This window comes from Semicossyphus pulcher, unplaced genomic scaffold (genome assembly GCF_022749685.1).
Source record: "Semicossyphus pulcher isolate SPU_LCO1_2020_fin unplaced genomic scaffold, fSemPul1.0.p SCAF_19, whole genome shotgun sequence".
NCBI classification, from domain to species: Eukaryota; Metazoa; Chordata; class Actinopteri; order Labriformes; family Labridae; genus Semicossyphus; species Semicossyphus pulcher.
The window spans coordinates 5836641-5855735 of NW_027211692.1; the positions used below are offsets into that span (position 1 = coordinate 5836641).

At 40.5% G+C, this 19095-nt stretch overlaps 1 protein-coding gene across 1 annotated transcript in view; it reads right to left on the bottom strand.

Annotated features, from left to right (window-relative positions):
* Nucleotides 1-19095, bottom strand: part of tenm4 (teneurin transmembrane protein 4) — a 140408-nt gene that overhangs the window by 18866 nt on the left and 102447 nt on the right. Inside the window, exons 21-27 of the mRNA XM_069668102.1 lie at nt 18077-18344; nt 17833-17976; nt 14252-14501; nt 13803-13823; nt 9940-10172; nt 8944-9098; nt 3102-3979 (exon numbers count right to left, since the gene is read on the bottom strand). Coding sequence (XP_069524203.1) covers nt 3102-3979; nt 8944-9098; nt 9940-10172; nt 13803-13823; nt 14252-14501; nt 17833-17976; nt 18077-18344 — 1949 coding nt within the window. The remainder of the gene's footprint in view (nt 1-3101; nt 3980-8943; nt 9099-9939; nt 10173-13802; nt 13824-14251; nt 14502-17832; nt 17977-18076; nt 18345-19095) is intronic.

Here is a 19095-nt window from a genome sequence, read left to right on the forward strand (position 1 = left end):
TCACCTCTGTGTCACATGCGAGCTCTCTGACCTTTCACGCTGGGACCCAACAATAGGCCGGACACTTCATATCAGCATCCCCCTCCAGCATACCTAACCTCAGTTTCAGGAGTTATTCTCATATTTTCACCTCCTCTTGCTGCCTGAGACTTTCAGATCACATTTGACTGATGACTGTGAAGATGGTATAAAGGCAAAAGCCATGTCAATGTTCTGACTCCATTATCAGTTTCTTTTACATAACTAAGCTGTTACCATTGATCTATTAAATAAACCTAATAACATTTGCTTGACCCCAGTGACTAAAGCCCATCTGTTACTGTACAGAAGCTGCCCTGTTAATTGGAGGCTAAGACCACAATGAAGCATCCTCTAAAATGCCACATGATTAAATAGATTTACAGTAACCCTTGAGCATAAGCACTTATCATTACAACAAAAACATTGGGGGGTTAGCACAGCATCTGTGTATTAAGGTAAATGTCAAAGCAGATAAGGTTGCCAAGGGTTACAACAGAGAGACTGGAGCAGATGTCTTTTGTTCCTTCCTGTTTTGTTAATGCATTTATCAAATAAATATAAATGCATGAATGTCTACAGGAAGTAAGTACAGACTAATTAAAATGAATAAAATGTTTTGCGTGCTCTTTGTTGTGCAGAGATAAATAGAGGCTCCTTTTTCAATTCTGTTGGTAAATTATGGTTTTAACCCTCGAGCGGTGGAGTGACCTTCAAAGCTAATTACCGTATTCAAGAAAAACAAACACTCTTTATTGGCTCTTAATGAAACATGGGTGATCTGACTTGCTTGTAGGTAAATATGAAGTCACTGTTTAATTTAAATGAGAAAACAGGAAATGGAATTATTCATTTTCTGTCTTATCATTAACATATTTGCGATGAATTATCAGATGTTTGCTTTGAATGCGATAATGCTGTGAAAAAGGAAGGAGAGCATTTTGTAAGCTCTGCCAACATGCATGTTATAAAATGGAATTGAACAGGCGATGTTTCCACCACTCAGTTCTTTTTATAGTTTATTTACTATTTCCAGTTGTAAATGATGAGAAACGGCAGGATGCATTATATTGTTATACTGCACTGTGGACATCCAGTTCCAGTATTGTAAACAACTGTTTTTGTTTTCCACATTAGTGGAATTTCATGATTATATAATCATATAATTTAATATCCTTTTACAAATAAATTACTTTAATAATACGTGTTGTGATTATAATAAAGAACAAAATAAAGTGTTAATTTCTTAGTTTTACAAGTGACATGAGTTTTGTCTTAAACTGACAATCTCCAAGATCTCGGTTTTCGTTCTCTTGGGCGCCTAAACTTCCTAATTTAATTAACGTCTACAGCTGGCTCTCTTTGTTACGGTTGTAACTCTTGATTTTCCTCGCTGACGGTCGCTTTCCTTTTCAGACTGTTTGCTTCATCTGAGCGTCGAGTTTGTTTCTTTTTCTTTGGATTTTCACTTATTTTTGAAGTTGTATCTGTAGTCATCCATCTTTTCTTTGTTTGTTCAGCCATAGTAGATTACTGTTTACTCGCAACACTTGCAGAGACCGGAAAAGCAGCCGCTTAGCTCCGCCTACCCTCTCTGGCAGACCGACCACTGCTGGCTGATGGAAAACGCGTCACTAACTGGGCGCCGCTTATGATTTTTTCCCGCAAATGTCGCACACCAGACACCCAGTCTGTAGTTCTACTATATACTGTAAATGCAAAAGGCTTTTATCAGTGGGCCATAGGCTCAGTCACCATTGACTTAACAGACATTTATTTAGATGAAAATCTTCGAGATTATTACTTTAAGGGCTCCACTGATGAACAGTTCATTATGTTGAACATCACTGTTCGCATTCATTGACACTAAAGCTGAGGATCCAATCCAAATCCAGACTAACATGTGTACAAGCCATAGTATCCCATTTCTTCCACATTAACTTGTATAATTCAAACATCCTGGTTTCTGTACTTATATTTTATGCTCTTAAGTGGCGAGTCTTTAGAGAAATTCAGCATATAATGAACATCCATTGTTTTTATTTCTTCTTAAAACAAGCCCTTTGGGTCACTGGTGATATAATAGTTCTCTCTTCTCTTTACATAATGGAGAACACTAAAAGCAGCCATTTCAGAGAAAGTCAAAGAGAAATAATTCAGACTTCCTACCACCCACTGGATTTGTTGAAGCCGTAGGCAATTCACTCTACCTTGAGAAATGTCTATGCAACCGTCTCAGGTGACGACCAAATCAAACACAGGTGATAAATGTCTGCTCAGATTAAACAGAGCGTCTGATTATGTGTCAGAGTGTTATATTCCTCCAGCGAGGTGTAACAGATGTCTGACCAGCCAATCTGCTTAATCACACTTTTTGGAGTGACATCCATTTAGCACTGTATCCCTTGGTACAGCACATTAAGCAAAGCGACAGATTGCTTCATAGGAGTCACATGAACATGAAATCCTAAACACCAGCGCTGCAGCATGTGGGGGTGTTTTCAATTGTCCCCTCTTAATGTGTGGTTTGCCTGAATCAGCCATCACCTCTTGCGTTTCTATTATGCTTATATTGCTTTGCCTTGTCACAGCCCTACGGGTTAAGTGTGCTTACTATCAGATATACCTTATTCCTAATACTCTTGCATCCAAACAAGTGATGGTCTGCAGCCTGTCACTGCAAGCATGGGTGTAGATGAGGAACAAATCATCCAGTTATCCTATTTGGTATGATAACACCAAATAGGATTACACTGATACTTCAACAGGTCTCGTATTCTGAGTGACATAGACATCAAGGTGTAAGAATGTAGCGCATGAGCCCACATACTAAACTCAGATATCAAAGATATCCTGAACTGAAAACCTTCTCTCACTAAAGCACCTCAGCATTTAGTGCTACCGAGAATTTAAAGCTTCCATTTCAGAACCTCCAGAAATGATTTTGGATTTAAGAGATTTAATAGATACACTTATTTACTCTCTGGTGTGAGCCAGAAATCTATAATCAGCTCAACTGGGATCCAGACTCTGAGTGTAAGGATTAAAAAGGTGTGTAGGAAATGTTTCTTAACATGACTTACTCAAAGAAGGTTGTCCATCCGTTTTCATTCGTCTTAGTAGCTAGAAGTCCTGAGCTTCCGTGGTAGGTCATAACCGCGAGTTCTTGACCCTGGGCTGCGACAGTTTTCAAGGCATTGTTGGTACCAATGGTGAACCAGAATGTCTGTCCATCGGGGACCATCAGCCACAGTGGCAGCCCTGTCGTGTCTCGTCGGATGTTCACTATGTTTTTGTTCTTATCAGTAATGCTGCTCAGATCTCCAGCTCCTGTGTAGGTCAGGTTGTAAAGGTGGTCTCCTGTAGTCAAACTTTGTGTGAAAATGTGGCTTCCGTTGGAGTCAAATAGATAGAGTTCATCATTAATGGGAGAGGACACCTCATACATGCTGAGAGGATTCAGATAAGGCTTGTTTCTTCGCACAAAGCGGATACGAATGTTTCCCAGATCTGCAATATAAAGCTCTCCGTCCGGACACACTGCCAGAGAAGAGGGTGCATTCAGCTTGGCATCTTTTGCATAGCCTTCATCGCCAGAGTAACAATCACAGTTGGCATCATTCTTGCAGTCACAGCCACTTGGTGCTCCTGCAACCAGGGAGATCTCTCCATTGGTGGACACCTGTCGTACTCTGTTTATTTTCTTTTCGTCTGACTCAGCGATATACAAAATGCCATTGTGGGACACAGCCAGGGCGTTGGCAGACTCCAGGGTGGCATGGATTGCTACTTTGCTCATAAGGAAGTGGTCAATCCCGGGCACTTGGCAGTGCATGGGCCGGCCTGCAACGATACGGACCTGATGGTTTTCTGAAATCTGGAGGACAACGTTGTTGTCCAAGACGTACAGGGAGTTGTCCATGGGACTCACTGCCAGGTCTGTGGGCCACTCAAGACGCACCTGGAAGAAAAAAAGCCACAAAGAATATCAGCCTCAGGTCACAAAAACAGACCATACTCTTATTGATCCACACATTTTTCACTTTATCAGAGGGAAACAGTCCCTTAAGGTAAAAATCATTGAGAACTGCTTACGGAAAACATACAGGCTGCTGTGAAAAGGTTGACTATCTCATAGTTTAGGCTGAGGGCAAAAAAACCTTTTGAAACGGTTTATTATCTGATAAGGATGAATATAGCCGCCGGTGTACTGTTAAAAAGGGAAACGCAAAAAACATGATTTTTAAGATCAAAGATGATAGCAAGGGTAGTGATGAAGGGCAGAACAAGGAGAGATGATTCAAATCATCAGATTAACTGAAAAAAGCACACAGCAATTGATCATGAGAACCCTGGACACCCAAGGACTGGGCATCCGCATCCTTCACCTCTGCTGAGCCACTGTTTTTTCTCCTTGCTTTGAGTTATTAATTTTGTAATGACAAGAGATTACTCGAGTCCTTGAAAAGAAACTGGAGCACACTTACCAAATGAAAGTCTAGCCTGCCTCTGGCCTCCTAAATTATGACTTATTGTTCTGCTAACAATGTATCAGGCTTTTAACAAATTGGAAAGATTGGATTCATCCAATTTACCGGTCTCCCTCTCACTTAAGATCCCATGGGGATCTCTTAGGAACATAATATGAAGTGCCATATTTCAATAGAGGCCATGGAGCATCAACTGACTGATTAAAATCTGGACAAAATACAAAGACGGGTTCAGATTTGAGGTGAAGCATAAGATGAGAGCAGCCTTAACATTGTTTAGGAAACTCCGTCCTACAACTTGGAAATGGAAGGAGAATTATTTTGTGGATGCATTTACTATGTTTGACTATTATTGAGTTCAGACAGAGGAACAATAGTTAGTAGAAAGCTACAAGAAATAAACCAATGCAACATCTTGAGTTCATTGTTTCCGTCTATAGCCAAGAGCCTTCTTTGTTCTTTTATTTATCTATTGTCACAGATTTATAATGTTGGTAATGCTGACACAAAGATAAACTGACAGGGGGCCTTATAGAGATGATTAATGAAATGTGTCTAAACTCTGCGTTGGTCATGTTCTTAAATCCCTGCCACTCTTTTCAAGCCGAGCACTTGTCCTGCTTTGATTGAAAACAGATTTGAGCATCACACAAAGCTCACCTCACATAAACCTCCCACCATCCCCCACCGTACAGAGGAGGTTTATATAATAGTACATATCTTGGGCCACATACAACAACAGTAGACTGGGAGTGGATACATGTCGTCTTTCAGTTCGCAGAAAATGCATTTACTTGGGAAATGAAGGGGAGACTTTCAATTTCTTAAAACCTATTTCTTGTCAACACTGGTGGTTAAATATTTCATGAGCCAGAGTGTGGAGTGGCTCGGGGGAGCTGCCTGTAAGGAGGTTTTCACGCCACTCTGACTGATGAGGGGATATTTCCCGAGCTGCTGTCCCATATGCTGTAACCCGATCATACCCTCCCCTTTATACAGTGGGGCAGCTGTCAGTTGTGCCTGCCTGACACGGTCGCCACCAGCACAAAACCAAAAATGCATCCACCAGCCAACTGAGCGAGCCGTGGATTTGCAATAACACGACACATATCTATTTTTAAATATATCTGAACTTGTGTGAGAACTATAATGCCAACTTCCATTAGCAATGGCTTCACTCTTTGCTCATACCAGCATGATGCCTGTCTGAAGAAGAGTAATATGTCATTATTTGAAGTCCCTCTCAGATTTGAATTGAATGTCACAGTCAGAGACGCGATACAGCTTTCTGAAGCTGCTAACACCCTTGAAATATGTTCAAGTGATCTTGTTTTAAGACATGGCTTCCCTCTTCTTGAGTTTGAACTCAGCAGGAGATGCAGAGGAGATTTTCAAGTCTTGAGACAGAAAATGGAACAGATTTCTGAAACAGCGAGGGCTTCCAAGGCCTCGGTATAAACAAATTAATGCATTCTCGAAAGAGGTCAAACTCTTGTCCTTTTGCATGGTAATGAAAAGTTAAAAGAAAGAGCAGTTATAGAGATGAACGCTGCATATCAAATTAAGAGTGGACTCTGCTGCAGTATGCTCACTGCACAGATGGCAATGCAAGATAACAATGACCTCATCAGAGGAGAGAGAAATCTGACATTACTTTCTTTCTTTTTTTTTTACCTAGAACAGGTGAGGTACACCAAAAGTAATGACCACTGTGATAAGCCTTCTCCAGAGGAACGCTCGTCCTAAGTGAGGGGTTGGGGAGTGTTTGAAGTAGGAAGCTATGTGCCCTGGATGAATTTTTAATGGATGCTTTTTACTGTCTGAGTGTCTCTGGCTGTGCTTGTGCGATTTGTCATCGTTGTAGAGCCGCAGTCAGTCTGCCTGTGTCCTCCCTGTCTTGGAGCTGGGATGGTGAGCAACTATAGGCGGGGTAAGGGGGCAGCGAGCACAGGTCATGAGGGGGAGGGAGTTCCCCCGGGGCTGGGAATGTGCAGCTGGAGGCTTTGCCCCCTCCACCGAATTCATCATTTCATACACTCAGAAGGCTTCTCTCCGCTGGCATGACAGGCCCCCACAGGACCAGTTTGCTAGCCCTGCTCGATAACATACACGATGGAGCAAGAAACAGACTAGTGCATACACATGGAGCAAAGCTGATACATCAATCAAATCTTATAATTAAGGTCCAGGAATGCGCTCCTCTATAGAGCGAAACTGAAGAATAGATGCTCTAGATAACACACAACACACACAATGCATTGCTGCATTTATCTTACACTGCTAAGGAAGGTATGGCCTTGAAATACAAATAAATTACAAACATCATATTTCACATGAGCAAGTTTTGTTGCCTGACTCTGGATTTAAACAAAACAAATGTTATGTAGACAAAATTATTGTCGCCTGATACAATACGACATCATGTGTCTGAATGTCATTTACAAATGTATATACGTCTGAATGAATGAAAGCCAGCTTTGTTGGAGCCTTAACATTTAGAAGGACAGTAATTAAGTGTATATTAAGAAGTTATATTCATGAATTTGTTAAAATGGGATGATTGAAAATAACTCGCTCACTAAATTCCTCTCTAACAAATTGAATATGACTGTTTGTTAGGTTTTGTTTTGATGGGTCCCTAACAATAAGTTCCTAACAATAAAAAATAGTATAAAATAGTATAAAATACTGGACTCTTGTGCCAAATTAGAAAAAGTAATTCCCTTAATTTGATTATTTTTTTAAACATTTTTTGCCCCCTGAATAGCAGAGGTCTATGCTCAGGTAAAGCATGTAGCTTCTGTGGGGCTTGAACACCATAATACTGTATCAAGCCCACATTTCTGGAAAAATATGGTACCAGGGCAGCAGTTGTGATTTGGAGCTCCAAATGGAAGCTGGTAACACATTTCATGTAAGATTGTAGAACAAGAAAGAGGCTAAACTTCCCAAATACAAAAAATCTTGAGTGAATTAGGTAGATGTCTGTGTGTGTGCCTCTGCCAAGTCAAGCCACACAAATTGTGTCGTTTTTTTCCCTCTAAAGCAGAGTGAGAAAGAAAAGGAAGACGTTCAGACACGATTCTGTGTGAGGACGTAGCCTAGTTAATGATATACTGTTCTTCAATAAAGGGGTGGCTTTGTGTGTTTTATTATGTGGGGGGCAAACAACAAAATAATGGACTCTTAAATTGAGAGCTGGCGTAATTCAAGAGGAAGTAATTATTAAGAAGAGACCACAAATTACTAAATCAAAAGCACAAATTATTAAATTGAGAGCATGAATTTGTCTTCATTGACACCTTCCAGGCTCCTTAGAAAGAAATAAATGATGTTGGGAAACATCGGGCATGCAAAGGCTGCTTAGAATCAAAAAAGTCTGTGTCGTCACCTCTGAGGGGAAATCACTGAGCGAGAGAGAGAGAGTGATGTGACCTCGGTGCAGTACCCTTGCCTGGGGGATGTGCTCTGTCTGTCTAGTGGTCTGGTACATATGTGGGCATGAGTGTGTGTTTGTACGTGTGATTGCATGCATCAGTGAACATGTTTGATTGAATTGAGAGCCAGTGAGGTTATAGGTCATCTTGATCATCCCCTTACAGCTATTGGTTGAAGGCCTTCTGCACTTTGGGCTGTGTGACCACTTGACACAGTGGTGGACCTTTGGTCTCAGCATGGCTCTATACTCCTCCAGTGCTATTTTTATTCCAGTTCCTGTTGGTTCCTCCAGTCTAGACTCCCACTTACTGATTATTTAGATTCTTTATTTGTATTTACTTGATAACCACAAGACGATTTATACTTTGTTTTATTCACCATGCTGGCACAGCAGAGTTTGGGATGCTGTCCTGAAATCATAATCTTCTGGGTTTAAAAGAAAAGCACAAAATCTTTCATTTATTTTACAGCATTTTATCACATTTTCATAATTTTATCAGTAATTTATTTAGAAATTATTCAATTTTCCTTCTGTGTTTTTTTCCTGCCAATCTGCATAACTAATTTTCTCTTGTCAAGTAATAGAGACATGGCCTGACCTCAACTATCTAGGAGCCCTCTTTTGTGGCAAACAAAACAGTTACAGAAATCTCAATGACATGAGCTGAAGTGAAGTCTGAAAAACAGTATTAATTCCTAAAACTGACAGTGAAATCCTGACACAGTGCTGATTGCCTGAAGGCTCTGACTGCCCTCCTCTACATCAGTATCCTTTGCAAGTCCTGGGACTGTAAAAACCCCTATGATGCCGCCGATAAACAAATGTGGATCAAATCCAGATCAAAGGCAACTGGATCCAGGCTATGAGCTTCTAGCTACAGAAACAAAAGCCCACATGGGGATGAAAGCAACCTGGAGCCAGGGTCAGCCAAGGAGAATGGTGTAGGCTGAGAGACAGGAAGACACATGGCGGCTGCCCAGGTCAGAGAGGTCGTACCTGAGAGATGTCCATCACTGAATCGCAGCTGAGAGGTCGGGCAGAGGTCAGGTCATTGAAGCCCAGAAGAGTAGAGATGATACCGTTCTGATCAATCCTGCGAATCATTGTCCCATCCACAAAGAAGATTACACCGTACTTATCCACCGTAATGCCTGCAGATAAAAGGAACCGGTGGTCAGAGGAAAATATTCATCAGTTATTTTGTTTATCTGTAGCTGAAAGTGAGGACAAAGCACCATTATATGACAATTAAGGTCTATTCATAGTAATAAAAATTAAAGACTGATCACTGCAATGGCAGCTAATGCGAGGATTGATTTTAAAATCAATAATGGGGAACAATAGAAACATCAAACAGATGAAGAGCACTGTACATATTGATTCAATTACATCTAAAATTTCATCAATACGGTCTCTTTCTCATTTGCTCTCTGAGCCTCAAACAACCATGAATCTGAGAACATTATCCTCAGCTATCTCTGCATTGTTCTGGTACTTCAGGGTCTGTCAAACAATAACTAAGCGGCTATGAGCATCTAGTTGAGCTAAATGTTCTATTTTCAATGTAAAGCTGGACTATGCAACGCATGTTGGACTTTTCAGTGGGACTTGAGGGTTATTTCAGTACTTATGATTCACAATGTCATCCCAATGGAGGACAAACAGTAAGCATGTGATTTAATGACTAATGCATCATCCAAATATGGAAGCAACAAGAATAAAAAGACCCTTGAAAACGCGAGAGGAATGCAGTGAGAAATAAACAGAGCTCAGAAATAACTGAAGCCTGTGGGCTACATGTATGTACCGAGAGATGGAGGTCAGAGAAGAGAATTTAATGCATGAAAACTGAAGGGTATTGATCTGGCCTCTGGGAATACTCTTTTCAACTATGTTTTCTGGTCTACTTGAAAAGATTACACAAAACAAGACCCCCCTCAGAAAACTTCAAACCACACAGTACATGGATTATAATAACATCCCGGACAATACCTCTGGGGTTAGTGAGAGTGGCCTCAACGGCCTTTCCTCCATCCCCGCAGCGACTGTCATCATATGGGAGACACTGGTCTCCGGTGCCCGCCACCAGCTCCAGATTCTTGGCCACATCTTTCACAACATTCAGGGATTTCACCTTGAACACCTTCCTGCTGCTGGTGTCCGAAAGGTACACAGCACCGTTCACCGGACTGGTGGCCAGGTAGTACTTATGAGCAGGGCTGTTGCTGAGAGAGGGGAAAAGAGAGGAAGACGCCCAAGTCAATAAAGCTGGCAGGGCTACAGTGCTTTAATAAGAAACATTGTGTAATACAATTAAAATGGATTCAAAAGCCATTTAGGGAGTCAATTGGGCACAATTACAGTTAAACCAAGGACATGAAAAAAGAAAAATAGAATGAGATTAAATGTGGCAAAATAGAAAGAGATTAAACATGACATAATGGTGGAGCTTACAACTCATCTACAGTACAGTCAGCTTAGTTAGAAATCCCCAATTGTGAAAAGGGTGGAAACTCCCGTCTGAATATATGCGCGTATAGAGATATTTGAAAATACTTATTATTATTTTTATAGAAATACGGTTAATGCTGGAGAGCAGAGTTAGTAAGACAAAGAAAAATGAGTGTCTGGTGGTACAGTGGATCCTTTCACAGAAACCCTAATTTCTTCCTTATCCCTGATCCAAGACATTTCTGTGATATCATCTGAAAACAACGAACGAAACCCCAGTGTGTGTGCAGCAGCAGCAGCAGTCGTCTGGTTATTGCTGGAAGAGTACAAACAAGTATGTTTTCCGTTTCCCGTGGGACCTCTCTTTTTTTCGAACAACACAAATGCATAGCTGAAGCAGCAATACAAACACACTATGCATCTATCAAGCTGAGATTCTAGCACTGGAAAAAAATATTCTATTAAACTCCCAACCAAGTCAACAAAGTAATCTTTCATAACCACAGGAGATTCCCAACCTGACAGACACACAACAGAACAAAATATAACAGATCCTGCTGTGGGGGGACATATGCAATATATTGGCATACTCCAGACAGAGTAAGTGTCAGAAAACACAGACACAAAGATGACTGTACATGAGTCCATAGTAGTAAATAAAGTGACAGGAAGGACTACATTAAAAATCTGCACCTGCTTGTGCTAAAACACTCTGCAGAAAAATCAAACCATAGAAGAAGCTGACAACAGCACTATACACTAATGGATGGTAGGGACTAGACAGGCCTAATCATATGTTGAAGATTTGTTTGACAGATTTGACTTGTCTTTGTTCCCAAACATACAGCACCTGGCATAAATGGTACCTGAGTAAGAGGTCCTTTCTCTGAACAACTGGTTCTATCGATTACTTGATGGTCTGAAGATGTATAAACATCAATGTGGCATATCTATCAAAGCGATAAATCATTCAAACTTTTATCAAGGAAAAATGCAGACTCTGTCTCTACAGATGTGATAATTTGCTGCTTCCCCAGTTATAAATGGAATTGCATCATTTTAAATTGAAGATCTTTGGGATTTTGACTGCAGTGGAGAGCGCATCCTTAAAGACCAGAGTTGTCAGAGCAAGATACAGCACAGTTCTGCCAGATCTGATAAGCATTACAGAGAAACCTGTCAGCAGGGTGTCATTCAAAGTGGATTAAGACAGAATTTCAACTCTAACCTTGAGGGTTCTTCGGGGGGCTTATGGTCAGCATGACAGCGCCAAAGCTTATATTTTTAGAATACAACAAGAAGAAAGACCAGTGGGTCGGTGGAATTGTCAACTCTGATACATAATTTTAAATGACAATTGACCTTCAATGAATCAGTGATGACAGGACACTGCAGCACACCTCAGGCGCACATGTCACAATCAGCCCACTGACCAAGTTGAGTGATATGTTGGTCTACAGAACAATCCAGGTACAACCGGCTGGCGTCGAAAGACAACTGCTGTCTTAGAGTAGGTCAGTGGCAAGCCTCAATAACTGGATTCTCCTTTGCATTCTATCTGCCATGTGCAATCAGCTGATAACTTATCAGCTCCCAGTAGCATGTAGAACAGTGTTGGTCCCCCACAGTGTATGGAACTATGAGGCGTTATTCCCTGACCTTGAGCTATGGCCATGTACTCCATCTATATTCACTGACAACATCTAGTTTGTAGAAGATAATTGGATTTTGCTGCATGCTGGCGCGGCAATGGAGGGAGCGTGGTTGGAGTGGATGAGGGACATCCTTAGTAGGGGGTCAATGCACATTGTAGTGAGATCATCCACCTCCTAGTCCTATCGCTGGCTCCCACATGAAGAGGAGGCAGCCACCCGTTACATACAGACACATGCTGTGCTTTCCTTGATAAATCGCCTTTGAATATGCAAATGTGTTTGGAGCTCTGAGACCAACAGAGCTTTTACTGCAAATACTGTTCAGTGTGTATAGCATGTATATATTAGTGTGTGTGCGCATTCTAACGTCTGAATTGAGTCGGTTTAATAGAAGGAGACAGAAAAACAGGGGCTTCCACATGTTCGATTAATGTGGTCATTCCTGAATCAGAGGCCAGTGACATCATCATCACATGACTTACATACAAATATCCTTGCTGAAGTCACGACCCTTTGATAGAAAATCAATTAATAGCCCTTTGCCTGAGACATGGGCTGTTTTCGAAATGCCATACTATATACTATATACTGTATACTACATACTACATACTGCGTTCGGTGGTAGTATGTAGTACGGAGCTGTTCAGATTGATTCTGCAGTATGCAACGCCAGGCGTCAGTTTCTGGTTTCGGAAAGCGGAAGCAAACAATTGCCCACCAAAAGCAAAAAGCAGCTTCTTTAGCTATAGCGCCCCCTTCTGCTGCCGTCTGCCATTTCAAATGCCGTTGTGACGTTTCAGCGCTTTGCATTGTGGGATACAGTAGCGGAGTTAGACTGGTCGGATGCTTACTGGAGATTTTTTCCAAATCAGTACGACATCTGGGTATTTTTGGCATATTGCACATTTCTTCTTTGTTTGAATACTACATACTACATTTAGGCCAAATCAGTTCGTACTGCTAGTATAGCATGGCATTTTGAACACAGCCAACGTATATAAATACAGCACATGGAGATTTCCCTGATATTTACCTGTCATGGAAAATTAAGTCTTAGCGTATTAAGCCACCGATTAACATCTCTGAGATGCCAGTTTTTTAGGTCACCCATCTATGTGCATAAAACATTAATGGAACTTAATGTTTCACTCTTTCCACTGACACCTTCAGTAAGGTAATGAATTGAATTTTCTTATTATTTTGGAACTTGTAGTTTTTTTAACATAATGTTTAGGCCACCGTCTACTTTTCAATATCATTCAGTTCATAAGCACCATAAACACTATAAAGAATTGTATTAACACTTCTCTGACATCACAATAGATTTCATTTCTTGCGGTGAGATTGTGTTGGATTGCAGTGATGTAGCAACGTGTACTCAGTAACTAGTGGACAATGTAATTTGAGCAATGTAATTTGACCCCCATTATGAATCTTGATGAAAAAGGCAGCCTCTACTGAGCCAAAAATCAGCTACATCCTCTCTTTGCCATCACACATGCAGACGCAAACACACAGCAGTGCACCCGGCATTGAATTGAGAGATTAAATAAGCTCAGGGGACATAGTTAAACCTCTAAATCTACAGCTTTATGAGAATGAAAATTACAGCGGCAGTCAGTATCTGAGGATATGATCTTCTAGTTGCTCACAATTACATATCTGAAATGAGCTCAAAAGGTCACTCCAGCATCAAGTGTATGAATTGTACCCTTTCTATATTAATTCAAGCAAATACTGGATGCTTACCTATGCCTGAAGTCTTTATTTCTTTCAAAGTTTGCCAAAAGCAGCAGAAAATGACAGAGAAAGAAAAGGGAAATGTTAGTTGTTAGTCGATAGGAGAAAAAAATAGTTGTTAGTGGACAGAATTAATATAGAAACATTAAAAAGTATGTTCTATAATTCGATTAAATTATGTTCCTTATCTACTTAACCCCCCGGCTGTGCTGAAACTAACTAAATTTATCTTTTCCTGCTACGTCTTTTGTCGAGTGTTAACCTCATTACATCCTCTTCAGCCCGTATCACGGACAAACTCCAGCTGATATAGGTGAAGGAGAGCAGAAGGGTCATCAATCCTGGGCCTTTAGGGCATTTCTGTCTATCTCAATCCACCTCTGTGGTTTATGACCTGTGTGCGAGCCCATCTGAGCTCAGGGTCCTGATTGAATGTTAGTTGGCTACTCCTCCGTTACCTGAGCTCCAGGACGCTGGTGACGTTCCCCGTGGTGAAAATCCTCCTCACATAGTTGAAGTCGCCCACATACAGACTTCCATCTGAGCCACAAGCCAGAGCCACAGGGGCCAGCAGCTTGTTTCCGTCAGCAAGACCATTACAGCTGGGGCAGGAGATGCTGCGCCTGCGCCCATTCCCCATCACACTGCCAATTACAGGAGGCTGCTGGGAGATGAAGACGTTCTCCCCATTTCCCATATGAAGAATACCTGATGAGGGCACAGGAAAGAAACAAGTAACACCTGCAACCTGTTAAGGCTGAGCACAGTTTTAGGATTTGGCTCTACGATCCTCCTAATATAGGATGAAAGAAAAATGCAAGTGAAAATGGGTGTGTAGGACTGGTTGCTAATTTGAGGACTTTGGTGACAGGGGTAAGCTACAACAATAGGCAGGTAATTAGATTCTAATCTTTGAAAGCACTGGAGTGTTTCCAATCAAACTGAGAAGTGCATCCAGGCCAGAAGGAAGAAGAAAAAAAAATCTTGGAGAGGTATATGTAAGAAGAACATGTTACCGGTGGCAGATGATGTCATTTTAAGCTGGTTTTATGACATGTTATGCTGATTTTATGACATGTTATGCGTGTTTTATGACATGTTATGCTGGTTTTATGATATTTTATGCAGGTTTTATGACATGTTATGCTGGTTTTATGTCATGTTATGCTGGTTTTATGTCATGTTATGCTGGTTTTATGACATGTTATGCTGGTTTTATGATATTTTATGCTGGTTTCATGACATTTTATGCAGGTTTAATGACATATTTTGCTGGTTTTATGACATGTAATGCGTGTTTTATGACATGTTATGCTGGTTTTATGATATTTTATGCAGGTTTTATGACATGTTATGCTGGTTTTATGACATGTTATGCTGGTTTTATGACATGTTATGCTGGTTTTATGATATTTTATGCTGGTTTCATGACATTTTATGCAGGTTTAATGACATATTTTGCTGGTTTTATGACATGTAATGCGTGTTTTATGACATGTTATGCTGGTTTTATGATATTTTATGCAGGTTTTATGACATGTTATGCTGGTTTTATGTCATGTTATGCTGGTTTTATGTCATGTTATGCTGGTTTTATGACATGTTATGCTGGTTTTATGACATGTTATGCTGGTTTTATGATATTTTATGCTGGTTTCATGACATTTTATGCAGGTTTAATGACATATTTTGCTGGTTTTATGACATGTAATGCGTGTTTTATGACATGTTATGCTGGTTTTATGATATTTTATGCAGGTTTTATGACATGTTATGCTGGTTTTATGTCATGTTATGCTGGTTTTATGTCATGTTATGCTGGTTTTATGACATGTTATGCTGGTTTTACATTTTAGAAAGCACACAAAATGATGTCCATTATTAATTATGTACTCAAACCTACTTTACAAGAACATTAAACCACAGTTAGAATACGATTACAAAAATATGAAATGTTTTTACCCAATTATTTATATTTAGGTAAGTTTACATGCATACAGTAAATTGTTAATGCACTTTATATTATTCCAACAGCTCCCAATTAGTCCTGTTTAAACAACAGAACTTCCTGTTTGAGTTTTCCTTCAATAAAAACTGTTCCTACATTTCTGCTCAACACACGTCCTGATGCTGCCATCTTCACTGGCAGTAATTTGCATATAAACTTGTGTCTGTAGAGAAAAGCATTCCAGTCTGATGTGGAGAGATTCGTAGAGGGCTGTATAAATTTGCAAACTCCTTGTCAAAAGATTAAATAAATTAATTAAGATTACAGATGCTGCCTGATGTGTGCGTAATGATGTGTATTGCAGTTTACAAGTGGCTTGCAAAAGAGATGCACATGTTTAGCTGTTTCTGATGGGCAACTGTTTACTGCAACGAATAACGGGAACTTTTTAAGGGGAAAATAATCCAGTGCCTCTTTCTGGTTCAAGAAAACATATTATTCAACTTTTACACAAGATAAATATTTTGGCAGAGAGTGAAAGTCAATGCACATATAGGAAACTGATGTACTTGTGAATACAGTCAGTCTGTCTGTGCACCTCTGCCAAATAAAACCATTAAATTGCTCCGTGTGCAATCCGTGTTTGCAATAAGAGGTGGTGTAAGCGGACAGAAACACAGGCACAATTTTATGCCAGAATGGGAACCAAAAAGCCCTTGGCAAAAGTGGAATCTCTTGGAGCTAGAAAATTACCACACATGCACAATCACAAAAACGGACTCACCATGATTAAAAATGGCATTGTGCTTGCCTTTTTTACCACCACCAGTTAGGCACATGAACAAAGATTTAGCTGTATGAGAATAGTGTATGTGCAGACATTCAGGCATACACCCACACATCCGTGCACACTATGTTTCCATTAGTTTTGCCAATCTTCTCCTGGAAAATTTCCAAATATGTAAATTTAAAGATGTTTCCGCTGCCCAATCAATTTAATCATATTTGAAATTCAGCATCTGCATGTCTGCTGTAGTTTTGCTGCTTCTGACGGTACTTGGTGATCTGAGTTCTCTGAGCAGCACAACATTTGGTCTATCAGAAAAGATCAGCCAAGCATCGCCTTCCTGGGACGTGATTTAATCTTAGGGGCTGCTGCTGCTGGGAGTAGCAGACTGACAGCAATTAAATTAGTGATGATTTAAAAAATGCTGGGCATGAACAAGACGTGGAGTTGCCAAAGGAGGCGAAGGGACTGGCAGTAGAGATGGCGAGGGGGCCAGGAGCAGCTCTCCCTCCTCTGGACCGCACAGTCGGACTGAGCAGGTTTAGTGTGACAGATCAAAGTGCCACCTTCCTGAGCACTTTTCATTTCATAAGTGCGCCTCATCTCCTTTGATGAGCCCTTCCAGACAACATCAGACTGAATCCCAGCTAGTGACAGGTGCTGCCTAAAGTTTTTTTATCTCTTCATTCCTACTACTGCCTTTCAGGAGTAATTTGCTGGCAATAAGAAAATTGTCCCCTCTCACCTAAAAATGGACAGCTGTATTAAAAGTCTATCTGGTGCTACATGAGACCGCAGAATTGAAAGAGCCTCAAAGAGACAACTCATTGTTAGACTTAAAGCATCATCTAAGGCACTGGTACTTATCTGCACTCTTGGGCACATTCAGAATGACGTGTATAACATGCACACAGGGATGACAAACATAAGACTTGAACCAAAAAGTTCTTAACAATCAGAGAGTCCTGAGGGGGTTAAACTAAAAAAATAAATTACGCTGCTTTTAAATGTAAATTAAATCAAATAACTGTCTTTACAATTTTACTTTTCCTGTTATGAATGAACAGAAATGATCAGCATTATCCTGTATTCTTTTTTATCATGCGTGTTGTAAAATTACAAAAAAAGGACAACTGCACTCGCGAACAAGTGTATTTACATCTTTGTGATAATTATAAACCCAGCAACAGATAATCGTGTTATAATTAAGATGTCTTGGAGTTTAATTTATCTTTTGAGTAGGTGTTAAAATGAACAAATGGCTGAGAATAGGAATTTAAAAAAGGGATTACTAGTTGACTCACCGCTCTGGATATTTAAAGCATGGTGCTTGTCTATAGTCCAGCCTCCCAGTTTGGAGGCAGTGGTTTCGTGGCCCTGTAGAACAGCAGTCCTCTTCTCCCATAGAATTAGGTCTGGACACGACTCGTACTCAAAACCCACAGATACTAGGACACAAAGAAAAGAGAAAACAAGAATATGTTAACTTTGTGTGTTGTGGAAATAAAGCAAAAATATGCATAAGGCAATATATAGTTGATCACCTACCAAACGCTTCAGATAGGCCATAGACCTTCTGGCTGTAGACATCAGCCTTGTCCCACACAAAGTCATAGGCGAGGTTTGGGGCTGCAGGAAACCACTTTCTAAACAGCCTGCCTTCCACAGCGACCATGAGGTGAACCTTCATCAAGTTGAAAGGAATCGTGGGGTGGGTGAGGGTCACCCTCAATATTGACTTGTAACCTGGGGTCCTACTGCTTAAATAGCCGAGTTTCATTTCTGTCCCTGGTATAGGCACTTCCTCCTGCAGAGACTGGAGACCAAAAAACAAACTCATCAATGACAGAGAGCAAACATAAATCACAGAGCAAGCTGACAGGGACTGTAAATATTAAACTGAAATGTATTTTCTGCAGTGTTTAAGGTAGTGTATGCTTCTGCATGCCCTTTATTCATGTAGCTTGTCAATTTGTCTCTTCTTTGGTTAGTGGCCACTACAACCTTTGTCACATTTTTTATTACCTTCCCTCAAACCAAATATATGGACCCATGGAAAGATTAGAAACATCAATTAGAGGACAATTCTATTAATGTATTACAGGGAAGCTGATGAAAGATTTCTTCATTATGTACTCCAGCGAGTATGTTTCATAATTGATTTAATAATAGCAAGTCCTTCATTAGGACAACACTCCTCCCTGCAATCCATATGACAATGGCATCAAAGCAGTGCCCTTGGGCTCAGAGCTCGCACAGTCCGATAATATACCGAGTAATAAAAGATAGTGACAACATTGTGGCCTTAGGAAGTTTCCACGGAGGTTAGCTCTGTAACCTCTTGATGATACAACAGAAGGTGAGCACTTGGACATTGTACAGTATTAAGGATCAAGGGCTGACACCACTGGTTTGGTCGACCAACTCCTCTCTGCTCTAATTGAGTCACCTCTCGTCGCCTGTCTCACTAGAACAAGATAACAATTAAAACAAAGCAGCACCGGTCAGAGGACATGTCAGTTATGATGTGTGTCTTTTGAAATATTCACTGAGTATAACTGATCTAA